Here is a 14,966-nt window from a genome sequence, read left to right as displayed (position 1 = left end):
TGATACGTATATAACAATTCAAGTTTATAATGAAAAGAGAATTATTCAAATATATTCCATAAATAAATATAAAACAAAGTAGATAATTATTTAGAAATGAATCTAATTATACCTTGAATGATTTTGGATGGATGCATCTTCTTGAATCGCTTTGAGCTGCTTGCCTAAATCTTCCTCAAGGTACGGTAACGAATGATTTGCGCTCTCGTCATCCGTAAGATGCGTTGCGCCTCGCAAATTCAATTGCGTCTCCGATTCGGCGAAGTCGTTCAATTTTGGCACGTCCGTCAAGGACGACGCTTTGCATTCACCGTGGTCCTCGACGTGCCTCGCCTTGTATCGCTCCGGTAACTTTTTCGACGAATTCCTTATCCGACTATCGTCTTGCAGATCAGAGGCAGAAGTGGCCCTGGACGAGTTCAAGGATGTCTCGCGCGGCGTTCCCTCCGTATAGTAAGTTCTAACTGTGTCCTCGTGCAGAAGTCCCTGATCGTTGGTCAAAAAGAAGCCGGAATGTTGTTTCTCGTCGTCGTCTATAGTTTGTTCACCGTAGCGAAGACTGTAGTCGGTTGGTTGATCCAAATCCGTTTCGGCGTAATCGCCGAACAAGTTACCGTCCGGACCGATCGTAGGCGATATCGCTTTCTGAATGCTGTTCAAGGTGTCGTGTTGACGCAACAGAGCCTTCTCCGCGTAAACGTTGCTGAAATTCGCATTTTCCTTCATAGGAGAAATATCACGCAGATAAGAAACCGGTTTCGAGTTGTCGACAACCGCTTTCACGGTTGTTCGTCGATAATCTGACTTAGCGCACACGGTCGCTTCGACTTCCTCGGAAACGCTTGACTGGCTGCCGGCCTTGGACGAAGACGACGCGCTCTGATCGATCAGAGACATGTGGTTCTCGATGGAGGAGTGTAATGAAGTCTGAGACGGTTCTTGATTGGGTACTGCAGCCCACGATATAGTAGAATTTGTGCATCTTAGCTCGTTAACGTCAAAGCCGTCGGATGGTCTCAGTCGTTCAGGTATAGCATTCTTGTAACGCAAAGTGTACTTCCTCTCGGAAGAAGTGGCTTTCGTATGAGAGTCGCTACACGCGCCGTCCAATCCGACCGCGGAATGAAGCGACGAAGATTGTTGTTTGATCTGCGAATCGGTAGGCGATGAGCCGTTCAGAACGTGACGATTTACTCTCTCGAACATGGTGTCGGAGTGCGTACTTGTCACTGAACGCATGGAATCTCTACTTTCGCTCCTGGCAACTCCGTTACACTTGGCGGTAGACGTGCTGGGTTGATTGTGCAATTGATAAGTGCGCAGACCGTGGGTATTGATGCTGAGGAAACTGTGATCGAGCTTGAACGTAAATTTGTCATCCTTGTTGATCGGCGACGTGCTCGGCTCGATGTTGTCACAGGTCTCGGCCAGATTCTGATCGATTTCTTGTTCCAGAGCCCGCTGCCTACGAGCAGCTAAACTCGGCAGCGTCGATAATCCGAGCCCACGTGCGGTAGAGTCCAAATGAACGAGATTATTGCAACCAGGTCTGGCACTCAACAGATTCTTCAAGGCCGCACTGGAGCCCATAGAGATCATTTTGTGCTTGGAATGAACGAGACTGCGCAACATCGGTACAGCTCCTAAATCCCAAAGGAGACGCTGATCCTGAGGACACCTCGCGGACAGATTCCAGAGTGCTCCGCAGGCGTTGCTGACTACGGTCAGACTGGGTGATCTCAGTTGCTGTAGGAGAACCTGCAGACAGCCTCTCTCTCTTACGATGGCTCGATAGTCTTCTCGTACTGCCACGTGGCTCGACACATTTCTAAGGATACCGCCAGCATTTTCAACTATCGCGAGTGTCTTGGATGGCGCCTTATAACTCAGCATATCGACGAGAAAAGCCAGTGCGCCTTCTACAGCGCAGATATCCACTTTATTTGTGCTACAGTGAGCTGACAGATTCCACAGAGCAGATAGTATAGATTTTAGAGTTGATTCTTTGCGACCTTCCATGGCGGCTTTCATCAGACCCGTCACCGCTCCTACTTCCCTCAGGGTCTGTTTGCTGCTGCTGTCGGCGCGCCAGGACAAGTTTCTCAGAACGCTCGCGGTCACTTGTCTAAGATCATCGCTGGGACTTCTCAGCTGCGAAACCAAGGCCTTCATGAATTCCTTGAAGGAGCAGAGTAGCGCCTTGTTGTTGCCATCGCCGAAAGTTAGATTGGTTAACGCCATTCCTGCGTATCGTCGCAGCGTAATGCAGTTCTGGTCGTCACTTTCGCTGCCGTGCGCCAAATGATCCATCTCGATAAGTTCCGCAACCGCATGGAGCCCACCTAATTGGCACATGGCGTGACGATGAGCCTCGTCGAAGGACAATTTCATAAGTGCGGCTATCGTCGCAGCAGGATGTCCTCTTTCGAGATCATCCGTGGGCTGGCCTCTCTCTAGGGACATCCTCAGGCTTTGGCAATAGTCGCGCAGCTGTTCGAGGAATCGGAGCACCCGCGCCTCACGACGACCAGCCCTCTCGTCGCTCTTGGCATGCACCACGTTATGCAACGCTTGCATAGCCCTGTCCCGAGTGTCTGGATCTTGTCTGGGCGCGTGGATCAGCTGCACGAGCAACGGTAAGCATCCGGATTGCCTCATCACCAGACAGCTATCTAAAGAGGTGCTCATGGAGAGCAGAGTAGTGCTCATGTCGTCCCGTCCGTTCTTCTCTAGCATACCCAATAAATTGTACACCACGTCCACCTTGGCGCCCAGTCGTCGATGGCCTTGCAACTCTGCGGAGTGACTCTCGAGACCCGCGGAATTCGATGACGAGAAACTCATCACGCTGGCCACGTCCTGTTCGTGAATACATATTTCCTGTTGCATTTACACTTTCTTAACATAAGTATCTTACATTTTTTGTCATCTCTTATACGCTTTTTATAACTAGTCCTTTATGCTCTTTAAAATCTATATACGTAAGATGTTTGAGAACCATCAGCTTCTGTCCTTTTTAACCATGTCAGAAACGTCGTAAAAGGACACGCGATGGTTTCACGACATCCTGTATATGCAAGAGATGGCAAATGCAACACAATACACCGTTATAATCGTTCAACTTACATTGTGCGCAGCGAGTGATGTGCTCTGCTGGGCCGGAAAGCCAATCTGCTGATTAGCCCATACGTCTCTTCTGATGGGCCACGTTCCGCGATACGAAGACGGTAGCCTGTGGCCAGGCAGCGAGATGCTATCCTGCTTAGTTTCTTCCTCGCTACTGCCATCCTCGTTGTAACGTTTACTTCTCCTCAAGTAGAACTGTAACGCGAAAGATTTCCTCCTTGAGTTACGTCGGATAATACAATAAATTTCATGGATAAAAATATTTTCTTCCGCAACAGTTTTTATCTTCGGGATCAATAAACAATGCCATATTTTATCCGCTAATCGATTCGACGGTGGTCTTTTGAAAATGTTCAACGACGCGTACGAGCGAAATATTTTTTTTATTGGTTTGAAACAATAAAAACTATGGTTTTTATTTGTCAATATAGTTAGCTTCGCTCAAACGATTAACGTTCGAACAAATTTTACATCTGTAAAAAGCATCAAATTCCCACTGCATAGAGTAGCGTACACAAGAAGAACGTGCCGCGCATCGTGTTTCGAGCTTGAAATTTTCAACACGTGCGCAAGTGCGGATGAATAGAGATCCTCGAACCGATGCCGCACAGCGGAGGGTGACGACTTAAAGGGCAAACCCAAGCGAAAGAGAAAGGATACGATAGGCTCGGAAGAGAAAGAGAGGAAATGTATATATTCGTGCGGGAGAACGAGTGAGACGAGAATGGCGGGCAGAGAAAGAAAGAGAGAGAGAGAGAGAGAGAGAGAAACACAGTGAAAGACAGAGACGAAAGGTGAGGGCTCCGTAAAATCAATACGGGATATGTTAGTGAAGGTGTATATACTCGTGCGCCCCACAAGCACAGGGCAATTCGTGTATTAAGGCAGTGGTTTTCAACCTTTTTCCCTTTCACTGAAATAAACTCGTAACAAAATGAGCGATTTCGTAATAAATTACATTGAGTTTAACGTAAGCGCGTGATTCCTGTGACATATCCTGAGGCGTAATTATATTTGTATATAAACAAAATATATATAGATGTACGAGGAAAATTAAGTAGAAGATGGTTACGATTTTTTATATAATCCTCCCTTGTTTTGTGTTATCAGATTGATAACTAATACTAATAATATTTTTTACCCTTCTTTCTTATTTTGAAGACTTATTTTTACCTTCAGCAATTTTAATTATTCTGTACCTTTTATTGATACAGATTTTATTAAACTGTCAAAATTGACATGTTACTTCAGTGTAAACAGAACGACATGCGTCGATATTAATATCGACGCAAACAAACAATATATAACGTAAACCGTTCTAGCTAGACACAATCAGAATTGATCCGCAACAAACACTAGCCTCAAGTCGCGTCACGTATATAAAGCGACGAGTTTCAACCATCAGGTACACGTAATCTATCGGCGGATCAAAACTTATATACGAGTATAAATACGCCTGAAATATATCTTTCACGTACTAGGGTAACAAACGTAAATAAAGAAGCAAAAAAAAAAAAGAAAAAGAAAAGAAAAAGAAAAGAACACTACCTCGGGACTCGGTGTCGACGAGCGTCGCTCGTCCTCCTCCTTGGTTTCCGGCTCCATGGCATCCTCCTTGCTGGTCTCAGTGACGAGAAGAGGACCCGGGTAAATCCGCGATGGTCTCAGCGCGACGGCATCGACGGTCTTTTTCGTAGCGACGCATCTCTGCGTGACAGCGACGACGGGGTTGACGGGGTTGAAGGACGCTGCTGCTGCTGCTGCTGCTGCTGCTGCGGCGGCGGCGGCGGCGACGGCGTCAGAGGCCGACTCCAGCCTGCGCGATGCCAGGGGCGGCGGCGGCGACTGCCGTCTCTGGGCACCCCACGCGCTGGCGACGCCTTCCACCCCGACGCTCGCCGCCGAACCGCACGGCACGCGGCCCTCCGTCGCGCGCAATCTGTCTCGCCGGGTATCCGCGTTCTCCTGGAAAGAGAGAAAAGAAGGATGCACACGTTAGTCACGGATGTGAAAATCGTGCCGAAGCGAGAATAATGAGCTTGTAAGAGCTCGCCCGAGAGATTTCTCTGTCGACGGACTCATAAAATTCAAAAAAAGTTCATAAAAATGTAAAACAGCTTAGCGCTGTATTCCGATTTACATTAGTATCTTTCTGAAGAGGAAGACAAAAAAGAGAGAAGGATGCGTGCGGAGCTGGGAATCGTACCGTAAGAAAAATAATAAATTCGGATAAGGGAGAAGTGTTAGACAAGATTTCTCTTTGGATAAATTTTTATAAAATTCAAAATTAATTCGAAAACTCGAAAAAATATATCAAGTAATTGGGTTAAATAATTCTCTCGATAAGTATCTGTTTTTTTTTTTCTGCAAAAAAATGAAAATTAATGTGCGACTACGGTTTAATTACTAAATAAAAAAAAATGTACATGACATGTTTGTTTACCAATTTGATTTATAAATATTGTCAATCTGATTTTCCTTAACAACCTTTCCTGTCAACCAGTAAGCTTATAGTTGATGAAAAAAGATTAATACACCATGTATATAAATTTGTACTATTTCTTGCCATTCAATTCGCTACAAGTTGATAGAAATCGCAAACATGTGGATATAAATAAAAGAAGACTAGTAAGATTGATTATCATATCTAAAATCATTATGCGCGATAGAAATCAAATGCATCCGGTGCGTAATTAAGTGACTTGATCTCGACAGGTTTATTCGTAAATAAATCGTTTGATTCAACGCTGCTTCTGATTGATTTCTGTTACTTGAACCAAAGACGTAATATTCTCTTTATCTGTTAGTGAAAGTGCAGTAATGATTAAAGTCATTATTTACAAGTTTGAAAATATATAGACTCGAGGTAGGATGTATATTTAGAATGCGCTACTTGAAAATCTTAAGGTTTAAAGTTACAGATATAAATATCATAAAACTGTTAGTAGAAAAAACAATAGTAGAGAGAAACTCTAATATGTAACTCTTATTATTAGAACAATCTTCATATAAATAAGAAATTGTGAAATAGCGATGAACTGCGATATATGTATCAATTAGAATTGCAATTAGAATTGCAGTTGCACTGTGCGCACCGCACCGTTAATTAGCGCGCTACTTGCAGTATGATTACTTGCACAATTATGCGAAGGCAGGGCATTTTTTATCGTATCGCAGCCGTATACTTGATGCCAATTTCTAAAAGTGTTTCAATACACTCGGAGTAACCTTGGATTCACATGGAGAGATATAACTGTAAAATAGAAATGTAAACAATCGAGCTTTAACATGCACATATGCGTGCTAATATGATATCAATATCAGAAAATCATTAAAAAATTTATTAAAAAATTAGATGTTTCTAAAAGTGTATTTAATTTATGCATTATATTGTATTACAGAAGAAATAAAACTGGCCCCTGATCGGAGACAATATCAATATCGAAACCTAAGACTTCTGATTACCACGCGCTATCGTGTCTATTATCTACAACGGAAATCATCTCAGCTTGCTATCTAGATTCAAGCTAATTATATCTGCAATGTTTATTCATCTAATGGATCTCAATCTCCTAAGAAAGCTAGATAATAAATATGTGAAAACGAAAATCTATATCTCCTTTTGCGTGAGCGATTAAAAGCACGTTGAACTCCACGAATAAGCAAAAGCGTGCGCATTTCTTCGCTATTCGTAATAAATACTTTCACTATTTTCTCCGGCATTCAGATCAAATCGCACGCAATTTTCCGAAATGGCAGAGAGATTTGAGATAAACTAGATTGATGAGGCTGTCGATATAGGAGGAATTTGATGAATCTACATCTACTATAGTTCTCGACACTTCTTCATCTGTCAAACTTGCCACACGTGGTTTCCCACCTGATATGTACTTTGCATTAAAGTGAAGTCTCCGACGATTCAAACAGCCTGCTAAATCGCAAAGACGGAAATTTAATAAGACAAGATAAGATTCATTTAGCTTTCACCGCGGCATCGTTTGTTTCCTTTCTCCTGCGAGCTCATTAATCGGTGACCGTAAACATCGCGATTGGAAAGATACGCTCGTCTTTATGTAAATAAAAATTCGCGCGGCACTCCTGACAGTCTCGCGAGGCGTGTCCATGAGACTGACAGACAACGAAATAGACTACTTATCGTTGCAATTTGCTGTAAACGCCAAATCAGGTAAACGAAATTCGTCTCATCGAAACGAACACCGGCAAGCGGAGATATGTTGATGATGCAAGTCGATAAGGGGGCCGTTTAAGAGGAACGGATCCGACAGTTTAATCATTTCATAATTGGCAAAATGACTCACTCAATTGCGATTGCGGCGGATAGATAGCCGCATTTGCGATGATGCTACGTTGTTCCTCTGTTATTTATTTTATCCGATTGGAAATTATTATCGTTATTACATTACATGCGCCCGTGATGTGTGCACGACGATGCATCATCAACATTGATGATTAAATGCCCAGAAAAGGTACTGCGTCATTATCAATTGGAAATTATAACAATTCTTCGAAAGATATCAATTACTTTTTAATAATATAACTCAATTTTTTTTCCTCGAAATAACGGTAAATTATATCGCTTACATCGGATGACGTTACAGTAAAACGGCAAACGGTTTCGTGGGCTTCGAAATTTTATTTCCAACACGGCCAAGCGCGAGCAAGCGTATTTTAGTCACAAACAAAGCTTCTGCGTACGCGCATAAGTTTTGCGAGACCGTCTCACGAACGTCTTTTATGCTCGAAGGTATTCTTTTGTCATTATACATGTTATCTAAGACCGTTAAATAAGCACTTCCGTTCGTGAAATCTAAACTGCGACAAGTAAGTTACGTGTTTTTCGCAGGCGCAGTCGCGCCGCCTTGTTTCTCCCCCGCCTCGATTTCGACCTTAATTACAGGAAATCGAGTGACAAAATGAATCATGCGTTATGATTGCCCATATTGAAGAAGATTGTATAAAATTAAAATTTACGTAAATTTATAGAGCAACCTAAATTTTAATTTTAATTAAAATAAAAAAAGTCTTAATTGTAAAGATAACAATTTGGCATATTAAAATAATTTCAAATGTTATGCTAGAAGACTTAATGACTATGTTGATTATATATGTTTTAATTAGTTACGTCTTGGCGACACAATTTAAATCTGCGAGATATGAGCTGTTTATTTTAAAAATTATGTAAGTCCACTTTTTTTATTTTAAAGATTTATTAAGGATTTGCATTTTAGTTTATTCAAAAATATTCAAAATTTTAAAATAAATAGCTCATATGCTCGAGAATTCGAAAAAATTCCAAATTAATAAGCAAACGTTTCGGGAAGGCAAAAAAATCTAGAGAGTTCAATATCGAAAGACAAACAGAAACCAGAGCGTGCCGATCAGTGATGCGAGAACGATGAAAGTAAATTTCCGGTTGTTACTGCGAGAGTTGTCACGACGTGCCCTGTTTGAAAGGAAATCTATGCTCGTTCAAATTATCCTAATTGCTCAAATGTTCGGAGAGTTCGAAACAAGTGCGTGATGTGTTGTATAAATCTCATATCGCTCTAGCGAAAAAAGCATTGTTCAGTTTTAAGCAGCCAATTTAAAACCGGAAAGTTCTTAATGGATAAAAATCATCCATATATATTACTAGTCTTAACGATTTGTATACAACAAAGTACGTATTATTAATTCGTAGTTTCCGTTAATGAATCTTTATTCTAATTTCATGTAATAATATTATGTGTGTGCGTCATTATCATTTTCTATTCATATCTCATGCTATGCAAAGATTAAATCGATAGTCCTAGAAATAATATAAGTAAATGAGTTATAAAAATATCTCACATATTTATCAATCTTTTTTTACACGTTTTTAAAACGATTAAATATATCTCGAAATAAAAAATATGTACCGAAATAAAAAAAAGGAGCCGTACGTCATCGGTACAGCTATTGTCTAAGAGTTGACATTTCAATGACCTAGTTAACATTCCCTCAGTCGAGACATTTGGTTTATAAATTAATCACCTTTCCCTTCCGATACGAGTCGCCGGATTCCTCGCTGAATCGCGTGACAGTCGAGCAATTGGCAGCCGACACTTGCCAATTATTTTGCAATACTCGCTCCTCCTCTTGCATGCCGATCCTCCGCTCCTTATCAACTGTCCCACGATTCTCCATGATGAGCCTCAGCCGATTTTTCTCCGTCTTGACGATTTTCTGATTCTGCGAGGTGGCCGCGAATTGGCCGGTGCGTGGAAGCGGAATCATCGTAGCGGCTAGTCCTCGATTACGAGGATCCGGCTCGCCGCCACCCCTCGAGGACTCCCTATGTCCTTCTGCTGCGTTTCTTCCTCCGCTTCTCGCCAGCTGGTCGCAATTTTCACCCGGCATCTCTCGCCGCGACTTGAATTCAGTCTCATGGAACATTCACTCGTTTAGGAATTATCAGTCTCTGCCAATCGCGACATTCGCATGAAATGATTCGCATTGAAAATTGTCGCAGTGATCGAACACCTCGGGCAAACACACGGTGTCTCTCTTTCTATAACGATGAGTGGCGCTTTTCTCTCTCTCTCTCTCTGGAAAGATCTTTCTCGTTATCGATCGTATCGAAATGAGAGCAGAAGATTATTTCTTTCGTGAGAGGACGGCCAAGAACGTGCACTCACGACTACGCACTAAATTATTTGTCGATCCGATGAGCACCGAGAATTCGAGGACTTGCACGATTCCCGGTGTCGGAGACGCGTAGTTTCCTCTCGGCGCGGACCGTTTCTTCTAGCAGCAGCGGCTCAGAGACGACGACGGGTCCATCGTGCTCCATCGGAGGCTGAGTGCACCGAGACGCATGCGCCGAACCAAAGATTTTCAAAATGTCCCTCTGGCATTTCAGCCACCGCCGCCGCCACCGCCACAGCTGCCATTGTGGTCCACGAAGTATCCTTGACGCAGAGCGCGCTCTTCTCTCTCCCCTTAACTATGTATATCTCGTGGATGTATTCTGCAAGTGCAATTAGCCGCGCATCTGATCACCGTGGATTACATTTCATCCTCTCGTCACAGATGCATCCCTCCGAGGTCTTGTCATCCGCGACACAAGTACAGTGACTTGTCAGATAGAACGAGAGTATCAGCGTTTCGTGAAAAAAAAATCAATGCGGGATATTTTTATAATAGAAGTATAATTCAAATCTGTCAATATAATGAAGTATCCATTATAGATGCGATTTATTCTGTAACTAAAATTTTAATGTTTCAATCTACAGCAAAATAGATTCACTCTCATCATAATTTTTAGCACAATTCTTTTATCTCTTTTTATAGAAAATGTATAGATAATATATAAGTATTATTTTTAATTATCTCAATATATATTTATATTATATTTTCATTAAACACTTTGACGTGTGTGTTTATTACATTCAGTCTTAGAAGATAAGAAATACGAAAATAAACGAGACTCTGACGAGTATGATATTCAATTTCGACGTTATCAGCGTGCATTCAGTTAGTACTTAGAAGACATTGACATGAAAGACCGAGAAGATCTGATTTTCTCATCCGACCAAGTTACCGCGCGCGGTACTATTTCAATAGAAGCAACGAGCATATTGCATTTCCATCGAGATTCGCTGTTCTATTAAAAGCAAAGCGAGGATACAGCTGAAGTTCGAACCATTTCGATAGTTTCCCTCCTCCCCGTTTGATCTACCTCTCTCCGCGATATACGTGTCAATGCCTCGCCTTTTGCGCGTGCCATTTATAGTTATATGCAGCTGCCAGTTCGCAACCCACGCGCGAATGTGCATTTCACAAACACACCGGCGCGGCAATTGCACGTGCATATGGTATAAGAGCGATAATATTCGTGCGTCACGTTTCTTACTTAAAGTTTCCCTCGAGAAGCCGATTACAGCGTGTCCTTTCGACGCGTCGATAAAATCGTTCGATCGATCGGATAATTGCTAGATCAATTGACATGACACCGCATCTTTTCGTTTCCTTTTTATTTCCCGCAGTGACAAGATACTTTACGGCAGCACCTTAACCGGAAACATTATTCAATCGATCGCTCTGTCTCAATTTCTTCGCGGGGTATGAATGGCATTCCTTATTGATTCATCGTTTCTTCCACAAAGAAAGCATTGAAGAAAATAGGAAGATGAAGAGGCGGCAGGAAATAGTTATATACATTTATAAATTTAGCTTCTATTAATAAGAGAATTATAATTCAGACTGAATTAATTGTCAATCAAATTCAGATCCAACTTTCTCTGAAAGAACTTTTTACTATATATGCAAAAATGTACAAAAATGTACAAAATGATATGATTGTCAACTTTATGATTGAATATACAATTAAAAAGACGAATCTAAACGCTTTTTCTCAAGTTAAGGCTTTCAGTAGTAATGGATTGACAAGAGGCAAATAACATTATGAATGTCAGCGAAGAACGCGCGCAACTAAAGTCGCGTCTGTGAATGCCGCATCGCGCAATTAAAGGGAAATCGACGGCGATGGAAGATTCCGTGTCGGGAAAGGGGACATGCACAAAGAAAACGAAGATGACTCCGAAAGACTCGTAGCGAGCGATTCATGCCGTTCGAGAGGAGGACGCGCCACCGGCTTCGATAATCGGTCCGACCTGACGCACTTACACAGACGTACACAGACGCACAATCAAAGAACAGCTGGCGCGTATCGGGGCTCGCGAACGTCCAAGATAATATATTGGAAATTGGTCGTAACGAGATCGGCTTGTTTCGATGGTGAATGAAGCACGGATTCCTTCTGGTAGTAGATCCTTCGGTGCGAGACGATGACAGAAACGCGTAAGAAGCTTCAGCAAGCACACCGTTAACGAGGCTGCGCAGCCTCGAAGGTTTACGAACCACGAGCGGCAGAGACCTCGTAGTGTTAGTGGCTGAAATAAACTGGCGTAAGTTAGGGGATCCGAGAAACAGCTGGGCTCGGCCTGGGCTGCTGCTGCACGCCATCACTGACTCACTCGATCTATCCCCCCCTTTTAGTCTCTCCGATTCTCTCCCTCCTGTTTCCGTCTCTTCGAGGTCGATTTCGTCGTTCTTCAACAATCGCTTCTACGTTCCTCGATCTTTCTCTCTTTCTTCTTCTTTCCGTTTTACGACGAGTTTCTCTTTTCTTCGTTTAATTAGGAGATGCCTGCTGTCTGTAGTCTCTTCTTCGTGGGAGGGAATATATTTTTCTACTTTTGATGTCTTTACTTTAGATCAGATTAAATGACAAATTGCTTATTAACGATGACTCGGAGGAATATAACGCTACAATATATCTGTATGAAATGCAAATCTATGATTTATGCCTGTTGTTGTTTTTTTTCCGTCTGAGGAATATTGTCCTTCGTGATTCAAGCTTCACCGCAATTTAATGAGAAATTATTTGCAATGACTTGGAACAGTAATCTCAAAAGATGTGTAATCTGTGACACTATCCCATATATTCTGTATAAAAGATTCTATTGCTTCTCTGTAGATTTCTCAGATGTTTACACTCGAACAAATCTAATCCGCGAAGTAAAACTCGACAATAAATATATATCTTAATATATTTCAAATTAAAATAATGAAAGAACAAATTTTCTGAAAATATTTTTTCCTAGTTTTCTTAGTTCCTAGACTAATTCTGGCGCCGAAAGTACCAATTAATTTAATGAATAGCCTCGTAATTACAAAGATCCAGTTTCCTTGTACAAAGATACTTTAATAAATTGTCGAGAAATGATGATTATCCGGCCGAATGCGCCTCCACGTATTTTACTCCGTTCTCTAACAAATCGCCGTGTTCTGTTCTTCGTGGAAGATTACCAAGAGCTTTCATTGGATATATCTAATCGACAGAGTCCTTCCTTTCACTGCTTCTTAGCGATCTATCGTCTACCGGACGATCGTCGAGGGGCTCTTCTCGTGTCTATCTAATCAGGAAGCCACGGCATCCCGCTTCTCCTCTTCAGCAATCACGCGTTTCATTAACCGAATGGATCTTTATTACCATTAGGCGGATAACAATCTCATTCGACAAGGAAATTTCTAATTGATGCAAGAGGGGAGGGTCAGGCGCGAGAGAATGGTTCTGGTATCGCGCAACAGAATTCATGTCTAATTAATACAATACATTGCATTCTCTGCAAAGAGTATATTTCATGTGAGCCAATGAGACGTTTGGTATGTCGCCCGATTACAAAAAAATTGCTGCAGAATATCGCGTGCACGAGAACGATCGTGTATTTGAAATCGTGCGATACAGGACTTCGTGTAGCCGCAAAATAAAAACAAGTAGTTGAATTATTTTGCATTGGCGTAAGCATATACATAAATTACATAAAGATATTAGATACATAAAACATAAAAGATATATATTAGTTAATGGAGCATTTGGAAAAGTCCTTAGCACATATTCTTCCGTAATGTGCTGCATCAGATAAGGCAATTCGTATTATTTTATTATCTCAATTATTCTCAGATACTATCCAGATTCTTTCCGAGATGATTATCGCACATGCAAAGTTATTTATATCGCGCGTCACCGCATATAAATTATCTCTAACATTTTGCAATTATTATTCCCCTGTAATTCGTCGCTTCTCTCGCGGTCGTAAAATATTTCCACGAGAATCCCGAAAGCACATAAATTAATTACGTATCGCAAGCATAAATTTTTGCGCGTGCGAAAACGGGAGCGCGATCCGCTGTGTCTCACGCTGCGATATATTTTAGCCGTTTCGTCGGAACGAAAAGACAGAGAGAGAGAGAGAGAGAGAGAGAGATCCCTGATCAATAACAACACAGGCAGTAGGGGGGTAGTGACAACCCCTACCCGACGATTCCCCCATAGACGCGGCGCATGCTCGCGAATTAAATTCCGCCCCCTCCGACAATTTTCATCGCGCTCCGGTTTCTCTCGCGAAGGGCAGCCCAAAAGAAAGAGAGAGAAGAAAAAAAGATGGTGCGTGCGCCGCGCGCGGCCAGCCACGTGTGCATAGGTGTTGCGTATAATCCTGCGACCTTGAACGTGCGAGCCCGAATGCATCGAGGTTTTATGCAGCAAGATGAAACCCTGAAAACGCCTGGCGAAAGTTATTTGTTGCCAAATCAAGAAACGAATTCACGTGGCACAAAAAGATATTCGTATAAAAAACAAGACAATATATATTCTGCCAATGTTATGAAATATTTTATCAAACTGTTTTTCTTTTTATCAAAGTTTTCCTAATTAATGCGATATTAAATATACTGTTTAATGTTATTGAAAGGAAATTAATACGTTGATTATTGTAGAGTTATGTTACTTTGAAATATTAATTAATGTGCGCGTGCATCTCGGTTTCGTGTAACTTTAAACTATAAAGCCAGAAGCTAGTAGCAACTGTGCATTGCAGGTTGGACCGAGACAAATTAATACGGATGCTACGTATTACCTTGTTCGCCACTTCAGCGTATTATGGTCATTAATGCTAACACTTTACGATGCATGCAATACACTGCGCTTAGTGTAAATGCATTATTACACACTAATCATGAAACAAATAATTTACGGGAAAGATACGCGAGTTAAAGTGAGAGCTTTAAAGGTTGAGCTTTCTTGAGTTAAATATAAAAAAATCAGTTCCATTCGTTGCACAAAATGTAACATATAACAAAATGATAAAATAAAATAATACCGTAATAAATAAAATAATAAAATAAAAAATAAGCAATGTACGCGCAAAATAATATCAATATTTTCATCAGCGTTAAATAATTTCATCGCATAAGTATTAATATGCGCGAAATTAAAGCGATTGTTAACATGCAAC

At 41.6% G+C, this 14,966-nt stretch overlaps 1 protein-coding gene across 2 annotated transcripts in view; it reads right to left on the bottom strand.

Moving 5' to 3' along the window:
- The window catches only part of LOC140665305 (uncharacterized), a 35,590-nt gene that overhangs the window by 7,069 nt on the left and 13,555 nt on the right, over positions 1-14,966 (bottom strand). Inside the window, exons 1-5 of one of the 2 annotated variants that reach the window (XM_072891242.1) lie at positions 11,794-12,686; positions 9,160-10,135; positions 4,675-5,091; positions 3,127-3,321; positions 113-2,859 (exon numbers count right to left, since the gene is read on the bottom strand). In XM_072891242.1, coding sequence (XP_072747343.1) covers positions 113-2,859; positions 3,127-3,321; positions 4,675-5,091; positions 9,160-9,561 — 3,761 coding nt within the window. In that variant the 5' untranslated portion in view covers positions 9,562-10,135; positions 11,794-12,686. Of the gene's footprint in view, positions 1-112; positions 2,860-3,126; positions 3,322-4,674; positions 5,092-9,159; positions 10,136-11,793; positions 12,687-14,966 lie in introns of those variants that run through there. The other variant, XM_072891243.1, reaches the window with a different exon arrangement.

Source organism: Anoplolepis gracilipes, chromosome 4 (genome assembly GCF_047496725.1).
Source record: "Anoplolepis gracilipes chromosome 4, ASM4749672v1, whole genome shotgun sequence".
Lineage (NCBI taxonomy): Eukaryota > Metazoa > Arthropoda > Insecta > Hymenoptera > Formicidae > Anoplolepis > Anoplolepis gracilipes.
The sequence above is the reverse complement of the archived record's forward strand: the minus strand, read 5'-3'. Positions and strand labels throughout refer to the sequence as shown.